Below are 14,539 nucleotides of genomic sequence, written 5' to 3'. Positions count from 1 at the left end.
AAACCTCTTCAAATATTACTTTGCGATATTTCAGACTCAATAAAACATTACGATAGCACTTCTATTAAATGACTCTATGGAGACAACGTGCTCAATGCTGCAGAGAGAGATATATAGGGTAGTGCAGCAGAAGTAGCAGCATGGTGCTGGTGTGTGTGTGTGTGTGTGTGTGTGTGTGTGTGTGTGTGTGTGTGTGTGTGTGTGTGTGTGTGTGTGTGTGTGTGTGTGTGTGTGTGTGTGTGTGTGTGTGTGTGTGCGTGTGAGCGCATGTGTGTGTGCGTATGTATGTATAGGCCTATGTGTGTGTGCGTGCGTGTGTGTACGCGTGTGATCTGTGATTGACTGTGTGTGTCTGATTCTGAATCTAGCTGTGTTGCTACTGTGCTGTTGGTGAGAAGTCAATAACAAAGTCAGCAGTAGAAAAAAAAGATGAGAGTGCAACACCCGGGCAGGTCCGGGCAATCAAGTTGAAGATATTGGATTTGGGTTGAGTGGAATTTTTGTCGAGTGGCCCCCGCTCAATAATGGGGTCTTTAAATTGCGCTACGTCTGAATGAAATACACAGAAGGTTTGATTGCTGCTCTGTGACGAAAAAAAACAAAAGGACGCAAGACAACATGGGGCCTCAGCTGGCTTGAGAGATTTGCCTGGGAGTGTTTCCCTGGCCCCCCGTCTCTCATCTCCGTAATTGTCTTTGTGATAGAACATCTTGAGAGGGAATTATAAGCACGGCCATGTATTGATTACATTGTCCGGGTTAATAAGGGAGTATTTCTCAGACAGGACTGGGTGGAGGACAGGAGACAGGAGGGGAGATGCCCTGCCTAGGCAGACGTGACTGGAGAAAGGCTGTGGTATCTTATTGGTATCTTATTAAGCGCGTGAGGGCAGGAGGAATGGAGAGATGTACTACAACGTTCCATTCAATTGCCCTTGTGTGCACAGAGATGGTAACATGGACACAGCCGTGAGCAGTGCGTGTAAGTGGTCCCGTTGTCCTTTTTACACCACCAGTCTGTTTGTCTGTCTGTCTGTGTTCACGCCATTAAATGGAACACTAAACAGACCGTTCAACACCGCACAGCAAAAACAAATAGACAGCGTAGTGCCATTGTTTGTAATGGGACTCTGCTCACAGACCATTCAGCACCACTCTGAAAAATAGACCTAGTTCTATTTCCAAGTTACATCATGAACTTGCCCAGACTCCTGCGCTGACCCCATCCAGGCACCAAGCAGAGTCTTTAGTGTGGAAGGATCTGTTTACGTTTAAGTACTCCCAACCTTTCCTAACCGAACAGTCCATGCATGAAGACAACTGCAATGTGAATGGCACACAAGAGTGTGAGGACGAGGAGGAGAGGAGAGATGCATCAGAAGGATGTGAGGGGGAGGACAGGATGAACAGAACAGTGGTATCTTTTAGAAGGAAGGATGTCTGTGGGTGGAGGACATCCGAGATACCTGCGAGGAGACGAATGTGTGTGGGTAGACAGGCGGGCGGTGGTATCTACTAAAGATGTGGGTGGGTGGATTACAACTGGGCTGCTTATGGATTATATTGTCTAATTTATTTAATAAGCGAGTATTCTGCAGACATGAGTGGGTGGGGGATATGAGACATAGCTCAGAAGGACGTGAGTGGGTGAAGCAGAGATACTTTTGAAAGAAGTTTGTGGTTGGCAAAAGGCCTAGATAGTAGATAGTGTGGGTGGATGGGTGGGTGGAGAGGAGCATCCGTACCTGGGGAGCAGGGCTGGACTGGTAATCTGGCATACAGGGCATGCCCTTACAGACAGGCCCACCATTTAGAAGGGGTGGCCCATTGGTCCCTTTTAATGCACACTATGGACTGAGCCATAATATCAGAGAAAAGGTTGTAGAAATAATATCTTAGAAAAGCAGATGGACTGTGAGAGGGGCTGATCTACTTCAAAATTGCCCAGGTCGTACTTTGTATGGAAGTCCAATTGGCAGAAGCGTCAAAAGCTTGAAAAGTGTTTATAGCACCAAGGGCATTAAAAGCGTCAAAACAGAAGTTGAACTTCAGGTAAAATATAATGAGCTCGGCGCCAGCAGCCGTCAGCCAATGGAATGTTCACATTTTTCTAAACACAAGCTTTGGTTGGTCGCTCTCCCTGGTCGCTCACCCGGCTGTCTGTCCTGCACGGTTAGAAAGGTCTAATCAGGGTTGGACTGGGACCAAAGTAACACCTGGGCATTTTTGGTAGCCCTGACTGAAGTGTGGACTGTTCTCTAAGAAAGCACACAAACCACAATAGTTTCGGCCCCTGAGGATTGTCGGCCCACCAAGAAATGCCCTGTACACCAGATTGCCAGTCCAGCAAACCTGGGTCCGAGTAGGTAAAGTGAGAAAAGCAGTAATGTTTTACCTGTACTAGCACACCATGGGCAGACAAAGGGGTTAGCTTACAGGGATGTGAGTGAGTGAGTGGAACAGAAATGCCCTCAAAGGGAGAAAGTGGGTGGCAAGGAACAGTGGTATAGAGGACGGGAGCTGTGCAGTGATCCTTGAGAAAAATGTGAGTGGGCGCGAAGGAGGGGGAGAGATACCTTAGAGAAGGATGAAGGATGTGAAACAGACCAGAGATGCTGTAAATAGCAGTGGTACTGAGAAGGATGTGTGGGGATGGACCATGGAAGAGCGATACTACAGAGATACATACTTCAGAGGGATCTGAGTAGGTAACAGGAGAGACGTAGTGGTGCTTTTTAAAGATGTGAGCGTGTGGAGGAGTGAAACAGCAGCACTTGAAGTATGCATATATGCATGAGAAGGTGGAGGGCACTGGCAGAGATACCTTGGAGGGACATGAGTCAGTGAAGAGTACTAGTACCTTTGCTGTGCGTGTCAGTGTGGAGGAGAGCAGTGATATGTGAGAAAGACATGTGGGTGGAGTGTAGAGCAGAGGTACAGTAGGCTACCTTTTAAGGGTCTGAGTAGGATGTGAAAGAGTAAAGGAAAGCACCTGGGAAATAATGTCTGTGCGTGAAGCGGTCTAGTCCTGCTGGGGTGTATTAAATGCATCTGAACAGAGGTAGCTGAGAAGAACATGAGTGGGTAGCAAAGAGCAGTAGTAGAACCTGGGAATGAGATGTGAGTGGGAGGAGAAGTGGAACAGCATAGCAGAGGTGTCAAAAGTAAAAGTCAATTCATGTTCACATAAGAACAATATTAGCACATGATATTACATAGCGGTTACACTAGTTAGTCATTTGCACCTAATGAGGAACATACAGGGTTATTACTGGAAAAACACTAAGAACCTAAGAAAAACCAACAACAAATCTGATCCAAACAGTGCAGAGTTAACTGTTCGTAAGACATGTATGCAGGTCTACTGGTTACCCAGATAAGTTACCTGTGTTGGAAGGGAACTGTTTTTTTACTTCTTTTACTTTTACTTTGACATCTCTGTGGAACAAAGTGAATAAAGTGAACAACTGGGCAATCCAAATAGACATATAACATCACTGAACAGGAAAATAAATCACAGAAGGCACAACAGTGAGAAAGACAAGCAGATGTGAGTGGGTGAAATAGAGATACTTTTGAAAGAAGTGTGTGGAGGTACTTTACAAAGGATGTAGGCCAGTCTACCTTACAAAGACCTCCATAGCCAAGTACCTTACAAGGATGTGAGTCAGTAGCAAAGAGCAGAGGTGCTTATAAAGAGCTGTAGCTGTGCGAGTAGGGGAGGAGGCAGGAGCTTAGGTACCTTCGAAGAATGTGAGGATGTGGACCAGGGTTGAGATGCAGTGATACATTGTTGAGGAGGAGGAGTAAGAGGAAGATGAGGAGAAAGAGGAGGAGGAGAGAAGAAGGATTTGTGTGGGCTATAGCAGTGCTACCTAAAGAAGTGAGCAGTGGAGGTGGTGGAGGAGAAGGTGCCTGAGAAGGATGTGAGAATAGATGCATACCAGGATTGAGGCGCAGGAGTAGGAGGAGAGAAGTGGGATTTTAATGTGAAGGAATGTAGCACTTGTAGTTAAGAATTTAGACTACATGGACACCAAGGAATGACACAGAGTGGGCTTTCCAACCAGTAAATCTTATGTTCTGCTCGGAAATCGACTTCAAATATATTGACTTCACACAGGGTCTGCTCGTTTTTCCGATGCCCCATTGGTCCGATGCGTCAATGTTCCTAACATTTCCCATGGATCCTACAGCACTTAGTCTCAGATAACTTTTCCCCAATTAAATGAAACCCTTTGTCCCGACAGTCCAATGTTCCGACCAAAAGCTTTAGATCACCGCCATCTCTGAAGCCTACACAGTGGTCATGCAGCTGTCTGTGATATGTTAGGTTTAGGGAAAGTTTTGGTCAAGGCACAAATTTAAAACTCAGAAACATTGCATTACTGACAGGTTAGGTTTAGGAATGGTTTTGGGTAGGGCACAATTGTAAAACTTGGCAACATTGCATTAATGACAGATTATGTTTAGGGGTAGTTTTGGTAAGGGCACAGCTAGACCGACTCAGACGCCATCTATGTGCTCGTCGCAGCGCATGCAGCTGAAGTCTAGCCTAGGCTACTGCACCGGGAAAAGCAGGACATATGGCCTGGGATGATGACCAACCCCAAACAGCCATTGGTCGGAACATTGAGCTGTCGGAGAAAAGGGTTTCATTTAATTATTTAGAATTAGTGGGCTGTAGGATCAATGGGAAATTTTCGGAATATTGACGCATTGGACTAAAGAGACGTCGGAAAAATGACATGCTACCCTTCACACAGCCTACATTGTCATTACTACAAATAGGCTAAATTGACAATCGACTTCAAATACAATAGGCCTACATGTGTCCATACAATATATGCTTAACACCTTTGTGCAGAGCCTATGTTATAACCTTACTGTCACCAGAATTGTAATGGCTATGTCTTAATATATTAGGCCTAATTAAGGGTCTCGGTAATGTCATAGCAATGTTGCTACGATGTAGTTGATTATTTTCAGCAAATAGTGAATAAGCCCGCCTGCCTGGCGACAGTGTTGACAAGTTAGCAACTTTGTCGCTAGATTTAACGTGTTTTTGCCATCCCTGGCGAATAAAAACGTAATCTAGCAACTTAGCCACTTTTTGGTGCATCTGGCGACATTTAAAAATGTGCCTTTCATTGACAAAATCATTGTTTTTATACATAATTGTAGCGCTGCGCCGCCATCAGAAGCGTTTCTCATGGTGCAGCAGGGCTGCAGATTAGCTCTGATCTCCAAAAAGTAGCTACAGTAGCTGTAGCACTGCCCATTTGAATTATGAACGTACGCCTGTGGGCACGTTTTCTACTGATCAGCGTGCCATAACGCCATGACATCATCTAGCTACTTCTGGCGACTTTTTGCAACACTGCCTGACGATCCCATCTGCACAAAGAGGCTACAGTCATTGTCAGAAGGATGTACGAGAAAGCAGAGCAGAGGTACCTGAGTGAGGATGTAGACCAGGATGGCGATACAGTGAGAACGTTTTGATGAGGAGGAAGAGGAAGAGAATGAGGAGCGAAGAAGGATTTGTGTGGGCTATAGCAATGTTACCTAAGAAAGAAGTGAGTAGTGGAGGTGTCCATACAATATACACTTAAAGCCATTGTGTTAGAAAGACGTGCGTGCATGGAGAGCAGAGGTAGGCTACCTGAGAAGGATGTGAGGATGTAGACCAGGATGGAGATGCAGGCTCCACTGAACACGGCCAGCAGCATGTCGCTGTGGAAGGTGCGCCTGACCTCATCGTCAAACAGCTCCGTGCCCCCATACAGCACCTTCACCTGGCTGAGAGAGACAGAGAATGGAGAGAGGAGAATGGGGGCACATTTATTTTAAAAGCAGGAAAATATATATAGGCCTATATTAAGTAATGACAAATGACAGTAATGAAAAAGAAATACAAATGAAATGCATATGAAAATGAAAGGATGAAAGATGAAGATTAGATAAGAAAAAAAGAGAAAGACAGATGAAAAGCAAAGGATGGTGAAAGAATGAAAGACAGAAAGATAAGACAGAAAAGAAAAAAAGAAGTGAAATAATGGCATAAAGAACAAAGAAAGAACGAAAATGAAATAACAAGATGTGAAGGGCCAAAATTGAGAGAATAACGGAGATTGATAGGATAAAAAGGGCGGAAAAAAACCCTGAGCAAAAGCAACAAAGGAAAAAAGAAGAGAAATGGACAGGGCCATACTCAGTGTAAGGACAGACAAGGGCAATCATTCAGAGAGGAATTTAGTCATCGAAACAGACTAAGAAAGACAGGAGAAGAAAAAAAACAGGATATAGCCTCTTGTGGATTTTTAAATAGGATTATCTAATTAAGATAAAGGAAACCCCAGCTGGATCCACTTTAAAAGGAATACATAGTATTTGAACTGTGCTCTAATTTAATATCACAATGCTCCTTGATTCACATCTGATACTCTAATGTCACCCACAATTTTGTTCATTTTCACCATCCCCAAAAAAGCTTAATCGGCCAGTTCATTCCAGAAACCTAATGACTGTCCCACTTCTATGAATTTCAATGAGAATTTCAGCGAGAGAGAGAGGGAGAGAAAAAGAAAAAAAATCCATTAAAAAAAAATCCTCGCAAAAATATTCAAGCTTTTAATTTGAGTGCTTTACAAAGGATTTTGTTTGCATAAATGCATCAAGAGCGAATTTATTTACCCTACTTGCACTAAACCCTATGGTCCATTTTCCACAATCACCTATGGGGCACTTCAATCACTGTTCTGATTTAACACTAATTAACTGATTAGCCAGCAGTGGGACAGACTGAAAGCAATAAAGACAGTTTAGTGTTTTCTGTTTAGACGAGCAGATGCAACTCCTCTGGGAGACAAAGAGGTGTTTTCAATGTCCGTATTTCCAAAATCACACTAAGACCAATATTATTTTGCTACTAGCCCTAGCTAGTAGCTCCACTCTTCATTGCCGACTTTGGGCACAGCTCATGTGCGTGTCAGTGCTCAGTGCTCTGATATGACATTAATTACACAGCAATTAATTAGCAATGGGACAAAGATTAAGACAGTTTAGTGTTTGCTGGGATGGTGCTCTAGGATGGTGCTTCCCAATGTCGTGTCAATATGAGTTACCTATCTTTAGTGCTACCAAGCCATCACAACACACTGCAATAGCACCCCTACGGGTTAAGGCTACTGTAGGGGAGTTTGGGTTTTAGGCTATGTTATGACTATGGTAGCTCATCTCGATGAAGCAGCCCATATCGACCGAACACTGAACAATAAGAGGCGTTAACCATCTTTAAATGTTTCCAAAATCAAGCTAATCGAGGAAATTACTCCTATGAGGCACTCCACCCAAGCACCTAAGGGGCACTGAGTATTCTTCTGATATGGCGCTAATTACAGAGCTCTTAAGTAGCACTGGGGCCTAATTAAAGATTTAATGGGAGTTTGAGGCTGATTGAGGCAGTCATGGGTTATTTGGTTACAGGGCCGCTGACAACTTTGGGTCCGGGACTCTGAAGCTGAACAGACAGTTTTGATGCCGCCATTGAGCACTGTGTATCCAGGATATAGGAAGGGGTGTGAACAGAGGCAAGTTAACTTAGGGATTCCCAAACTTTGCCATGACAAGGCCCCCCATATTATTGAGTTTATTTTGCAATATTTTTCCTGCCAACCTGCAGTGGCCCCCCTGGCATCCTCTCTCGGCCCACAAGGGGTCCCCGGCCACCACTTTGAAACCACTGAGGTAACCTGTTGAACTGGTGGACCAGGAGAAGAATGACCTGAAGAGTTGCAGCATACATACATGCACTTATACACTAATGCACTAAACTAATACACTCTATGAAGGAGTTCAGAAAAGGTCTTAGTTAATTTGTCGGACTGTCAGTGCAGGAGATCAGCTTAGTACTTTGTAGGTCTACAGAAGGGAGCAAAGAAGTCACTTTTTTAATTAGGCAACACGCTGCACGAAAGAGTGAAGTAGTAAGGTCTTTGGAGAGAGTGAAGAGAGTGCAGGTGGATTAGCGGTTTAACAGGCTCTGTATACGAGCGAGTGAAGACGGTACGGTGAGCTTAACCTGTTGGACTGCCGTGCCAGGAGGTCAGCGTACTGCACCACAAAGTCCCGGAAGCGCTTCCTCTGCTCCTGCGGCCGGTCCTGCAGCGAGTAGAAGGAGGGCAGCGGGGCGCCGAAGTGGATCTCGCTGCGCAGCAGGGAGGAGCAGAGGTTGTCGGGGGTCAAGCTCTCGTCCACGTACCAGTAGAACTGGGGGTGGGTGATGGCCAGACTCAAGGCACCTGGGCAGAGAAGAGGAGAGAGGAAACATTGGAGATCAGAGGTGAGATTTTGGCATGCCTTTATTGACTATTAATGATACAAATTTAGCAGTATGTATCAAGTGTTCCATGAGTTATTTCTGCTGGAGCAGCAGCATTTTAACAATTGAGTGCCTTGGTAATGAATGCATTCCCTGTATACCATATTTGAAAGAGGAGGGTATCACCTTCAAATTAAAACCTGATTCACTTAACTCTGAACATAACGTGGTCAATCCTTCTGCTACAGGATAAAGATGGGGGAGCAAGTGTGATAGAGTTGTCTGCACACTGGGCTTGAGCTCCAAAAAAATATGTCCACACTTTATTTAGAGGGATCTTCCTCAGGCAATGAGAAAACTGAGTCTGAGATGACTTATCACATGACCTACAGGTAGGCCAAAGAATTGTCTAGTAGAGAAATATACTCCGGGAACTTCATTTACTCTCCACCATGAGACTCCAAAGGTCTCCTAACCGAAGGTCTCTTAAAGGGGCTTCCACCTGACCTGACACCACATGGATCCCGGAAAAGTACGAGGCTGACGTGTCTTACCCTACTAGACGATTCTTTGGCTAGGCTACCTGGTCGAGAAGCGGAGCGCACCCCTAAGGTGACAAGTGGCATGACATACAGTATGATTAGACACACTGGCATATACTGTATATACAGTAGGTCATATATATAAATATTTGTATGGAAAACACATCAACTACAAAATAACACAGAAGCAGAAGCAGAAGACTATCAATATCAGTGGGAAAACAAGTCCCTACATGAAACACAGGTACATTGTGCTTTTTTTGTTTATATCCTCCTCACTCTACTGGGGGAGAGATTTATGATAGATGGTGTCTAGTGGAGGTGTCCAACGAACTGACTAGGGCCTACTGTTGTGTTACAGGAGGATGGTGGTTCACATTGTACATTGACTCTACCACTTCCCTTGACAAAGCTTGTGGGTCAAAAATCAATTCGCAATTCAGCAAGGACTTAAAAAACATCCATACTGGCCAAAACCTTACACAAAAAAGTATAGGGTTTCACCTATGTTCGAAATTCTGAACTCGATTGACAAGGGTCGAAATGTCAGGCTGTCAGCTCAAGCAGATGTATCTTGCAGTCATACAATTGAAACTGTCATCGAGCAAAGGAAAACATTTCACCCTGTACATTCTATCTGTGGTCAATCAGAATGTTTTGACCATGTCCAACAAAGAATTTCAAGTGTGTGTCCATTTTTCCTGACTTGATCCTTCTTGGACTTTCCTGTCTTAACCAAACCATTTGACTCATCTCCAAAAAAATCCAATGTAATTAACCAAAAATATAGTTTTTTATTAATATAATCCCTTTAGAGTACAACCCTGATAAGAGTGCTTGGCTGACTGTCTGTCTGACTGTCTGAAATCGCTAATTATACGCTTGCATATGCACAGGATTAGCAATGTGTGAGTCTGGAATGAGAAATGTAATTGGCAGTTCCCCACAGAACTAGGGACTTGTTCTTATCACGCTGGCCTTATCTGACAATAGCAATTCAATTAATTTGCTTTCTCTCCCATGTCTACACATTGTACTGCGTACGAAGTCTTTGATGGCATGTGTACTGTATGTATGCTTGTGATGATGAGAATTAAGAGGAAAAATACAATGTCTGCCACTCTACTGTGATCTCACAGAAACAAAAAAGACATACAAAAAACAATCCCACACCCCTTTCTTCTCCTTTGCCCCAGCTTACATAAACAAATAATACATAAATAAAAAGATATAACACAGAGACTCAAACTAGGATCACTAAAGTACACACAGAAACAACCTAGCACTCCTACTGTACAGAGGCCATTCCTTTGCCCCTGCTGACATAAAATAAGCAAGATAAATAAATAAATGACAAGACAGACTCAAAGAGGATCCGTCAGCTACACAGAAACACACCTCAACAAAGCCACTGGTCCGTCTCTTGTCTCTGGGGACGTAACCTTGTGCTTCAGCTGCAGTTTTCCCTTCTGTAATCCCAACAGGACAGTGTGCTGTGGTTGCAGGACTACTATACTGTACTGTACTGCATGCTGCATACACAACTTGCCTCTGATATGGTAGGCTGTAGTGGCAAAAACAGAAAGTGAACTATACAGTAGTTTGTATATCCTGGCAGGAGGCCAATGTGCTGCATACACAATGTGTCTGCAATCTGCTGTCGTGGTATAAAAGAAGAAGTTATGTACAGTACACCATTAAAGGGGGCTCAATTATGCTGATGTGTAAATATATTAAAGTGAGTCATAATAGAGGGCAATGAATGCTTTAATCTGACTATGATCCATGTAATACCAGGTCAGGGCCCTGTGTCTATCTGGCCGCCTGGCTGCCTGGCTGCCCGCCTACCCGTCTGTGTGTGTGTCTGTCTGTCTGTCTGTCTACCTGCCTATCTGGCTACTTGCCTTCCTGTCTGTCTGCCTGCCTACCTGCTTGCCTCTCTCTCTCTCTCTCCCTCTCTCTCTCTCTCTCTCTCTCTCTCTCTCTCTCTCTCTCTCTCTCTCTCTCTCTCTCCCTCTCTCTCTCTCTCTCTCTCTCTCTCTCTCTCAGCCTCTTTTCACATCACCTTCACGTCTCAGACTCACCGCGTATGTCTGCGAGGTCGGGTCCCATGCCATCGAAGTATATCCTGCCTGCACGCTCGCTGGGGAAGAGGTAGGAGAGCACGGAGCTGGGCGGGGCGCAGTACGACGGCCCCAGAGGAAGGTCCCTCAACAGCTCCACCGGCTTCCAGCAGAACCTGGAGGGAGATAATCATTGGCCATTTCTCAAAGTGAAGCGTTCTAGCCTTGCTAGGACGAGCAACGCCCATTTTTTGTGGATTTCACCAAAGACTATCCATTCACTAGTTCTAAATGTAATTGACAATTGGCTACACCTTGGAAAAAGGGCTGTTAGAGCCACGGTAGGGCGCAAAATAAGAACATTTTCAATAGTATACTGAGTGCTCTAGTTGTCCCTGGATCTAGCCAGATTCTCATGACCAGTATCCTGTATATGGGATAAAAGTGACAGCTGATTGTATTGCAATAACAGTAATGACCTCTGGAACTGGGGATGCTCCATCAGCATCCGCTCCACGCGGTGGATGGCACGCAGCCGCTCCGGCGTGAAGATGTTGCGGTCGCCGTCACTGTGGCAACTGCTGTTGCCATGACGACCTTTGTTGTTGTCGCCCTGGGCGACGAAGACTAGCTCCACCCTCCACAGCGCCTGGCTCTGCAGGTAGGAGTAGGTGGAGCCAGTGGATCTTCGCTTCCTGTTGGTGACTCCTCCTAAAACCCTGCTTCCTGCATCCTGTCCAACACTAGCCGTTGCATTGTGGGATACTCCAGTGCTAGTGGTGTTGCCCTGTACTGGTCCAGAGCTATTTACTTTGTCCTGTGCTCCTCCATGGTCTATGTCCTGTACTGGTTCACCTTCCTTGGTAACATCGGTGTCCACCCCTAGTCCAGTGTCTATGCCATGTGCTTGTCCACCTTCCTTGGGAATTCCCGTGTCCTTGATCACCTTGGTGGCTTCCTCCTCTTCCTTCGGTCTGGTGGTGTTGTCCTGTGATACACCTACTCCGTGGCCCTCCTTGTTGTCAATGTCCTTCGCATCTGTATTTCCAACTCCAGCCATCGTTGTGGTTGCGTCATCCTTTGCTAGAGTGGAATTTTCTGCTACACCCTTGTTTCCCTGAGAGCTCCCCGTGTCGTTCTGCGGTTGCTGTAGCGTACCTGAGGCAGCAGTGCCTTTTTCCTCAGCAAAGTCCGTCACCTCAGCCGTGTCGTTCATGGCAGCAGTGTCTTTTACCCCAGCAGCCGCCCCCTTGCTCCCTGTCTCGTTTCGCGACTGCTTAGCGCCCAAGTCCTTGACCCCCCCAGCAGCCCCCTTGACCCCTGTCTCATTCTGCTTAGCGTCCAAGGTCTTGACCCCCCCAGGAGCTGCCGCCCCACCCCCACTCCCACCTCCACCGCCCCCCAACAGGTTCAGCTTGGCCAGCAGAAGGTCCCTCAGCACGTCTGCAGAGTCGAAGTCGTCGGTGTTGCGCCGGTGCCGGTCCCACGAGCCCAGCTGCGTCTTGAGCGCCACCGCCAGGGCGTCGAAGTGCTGCGCGGAGGAGTGGCTGCGCACCTCGAAGGCGCTGTAGGACAGGTCGATGTCCAGCGGAGGGTAGCGCAGGAACATGTAAGCCGACAGGGCGAAGGGGAGGAGGAAGCCGAGGACGAGCACTGCCCCACTGGCCCAGGGGGTGGTGTAGACCCAGCCCACCGCCCGCCAGAGTGCCTGCAGGCCGGGTAGTGTTTGCTGGGGGGACAGGATGTGTGTGGTGGCTGGGTCAGTGTTTGGGTTGGCGTCTGGGTCTGTACCGTCCTCATCATCCTCGTCCTGCATTCCGTCATCACCCAGGTCACCCGTCGCCCCGAGCAACAAGGGCTCGTCCTCCGCCTCCATGGAAAGGTTCTGAAACACACACACACACACACACACACACACACACACACACACACACACACACACACACACACACACACACACACACACACACACACACACACACACAGACCAAGGATAAGAAGACAAAGGCACTTAAATCAGAACTCATCTCATCTCACATAGAAGCTGGGTACTGCTCCAGACCTCTCCAGCCCCCCGGCGATAAAAACAGGCCTGATTTACAGGTCCCTCATTAAAGAGAGAGACAGGGCCTTCAGCACGCGCACGTGCGTGCACACACACACACGTACATATATACACACAAACACACACACAGGCACACACACACGCATGCGCACGTACGCACGCACACACGCACACAAACTATACTAGCAATTCCAAGCTGCAAGGACCAGCAAGGACAAGACAATCAAATGGCTCCTTCAATAAACAAAGGAGCAGCTCCCTTACAATGGTGTGTGTGTGTGTGTGTGTGTGTGTGTGTGTGTGTGTGTGTGTGTGTGTGTGTGTGTGTGTGTGTGTGTGTGTGTGTGTGTGTGTGTGTGTGTGTGTGTGTGTGTGTGTGTGTGTGTGTGTGTGTGTGTGTGTGTGTGTGTGTGAATGTGTACGTGTGTATGTGTGTGTGTTAGGAGTGAGGCTGGGTGGTAAGAATCTTTGCAAAGTAAAGGCAAGGCTCAGGTTACAGGCAGAATGTTAAGGTGCTCAGCACAGGAGGAAGAAGCTTGGATTGTGAAGGTCGCCTTGGAAAGAGGTGGGGGTTGTGCTTGTGTGTGTGTGTGTGCGTGCGTGCGTGTGAGTGTGTGTGTGTGTTTGCATGTGAGCGTGCGTGCGTGTGCCTGCATGTGTGTGTGTGAAGTGAACCCTGGGGACAGAGTATAATTTAGTTCTCCAACCATCATTTAAGAAAAGTTCCAAACACCATTCTCATTTGCAGTGTTCATGCATACTCACTGCAATGTGTTTGTGATTTTGGTGACCCTGTGCGTGGATCTCCTCCGACGCAGCTGGCCAAATGGAGGTGTGCAAGACGGCTTCCAAAACATGCTGTTTGGGGCGCCGCGACTAAATGGGCTAAGGAACTATACTATACCATGAATCTAGGGACTTGGGTTAGGATTTGATCAGAGGTCATTTCCCAATCCGTCTCCACCTCTCTCCTCACATTTCTTGTCTCATTCCTTACCAAACCGATTAAAGGCACAAAAGCCCACGAACAAATCCTTAAAAAAGACTTGCTGTTCAAAATAGCCGAAAGGTCAAACCAGACAGCATATCATTGGCTTTCCTGAGGAGTGCAGTGTGCTGTCCTCCCCCTGTGAGAGGCTGAGATAGGCCAACCAGGGCTGGACTGGCCATCTGGCATAGCGGGCATTTCCCAGTGGGCTCTGCACCCTTGTGGGCCCCTATTTTCGTAAATGTAAATACATTTCTGTAAATAGGGGCCCACAAGGGTGCGGAGCCCACCAGTGAGTCAGTTCTGCGCCGCTAATTATGAGGGGCCACTTTAAGGCAAAAATGCCTGGGGCCTATTTCTCCCCCAGTCCAGCCCTGAGCCCAACTCAGATGCAGAGAATAGGGATGAGGCGCGGGTACAACACAAGATAAATCTCCTTGCATCCAAAGCAGACGCTTAATATTGTCGCCAGTGAGATTAGACTTAGAGACGGCCTGTGCACAGATCGATGTGTGTGTGTGTGTGTGTGTGTGTCTGTGTGTGTGTGTGTGTGTGTGTG

At 46.6% G+C, this 14,539-nt stretch overlaps 1 protein-coding gene across 1 annotated transcript in view; it reads right to left on the bottom strand.

Moving 5' to 3' along the window:
- Positions 1-12,803, bottom strand: part of disp3 (dispatched RND transporter family member 3) — a 61,771-nt gene extending 48,968 nt beyond the window's left edge. The window contains exons 1-4 of the mRNA XM_063194239.1: positions 11,407-12,803; positions 10,949-11,103; positions 8,083-8,302; positions 5,665-5,801 (exon numbers count right to left, since the gene is read on the bottom strand). Coding sequence (XP_063050309.1) covers positions 5,665-5,801; positions 8,083-8,302; positions 10,949-11,103; positions 11,407-12,803 — 1,909 coding nt within the window. The remainder of the gene's footprint in view (positions 1-5,664; positions 5,802-8,082; positions 8,303-10,948; positions 11,104-11,406) is intronic.
- Between the last annotated feature and the right edge of the window lie 1,736 nt (positions 12,804-14,539).

This window comes from Engraulis encrasicolus, chromosome 3 (assembly GCF_034702125.1).
Source record: "Engraulis encrasicolus isolate BLACKSEA-1 chromosome 3, IST_EnEncr_1.0, whole genome shotgun sequence".
In the NCBI taxonomy this organism is placed as follows: domain Eukaryota; kingdom Metazoa; phylum Chordata; class Actinopteri; order Clupeiformes; family Engraulidae; genus Engraulis; species Engraulis encrasicolus.
The sequence above is the reverse complement of the archived record's forward strand: the minus strand, read 5'-3'. Positions and strand labels throughout refer to the sequence as shown.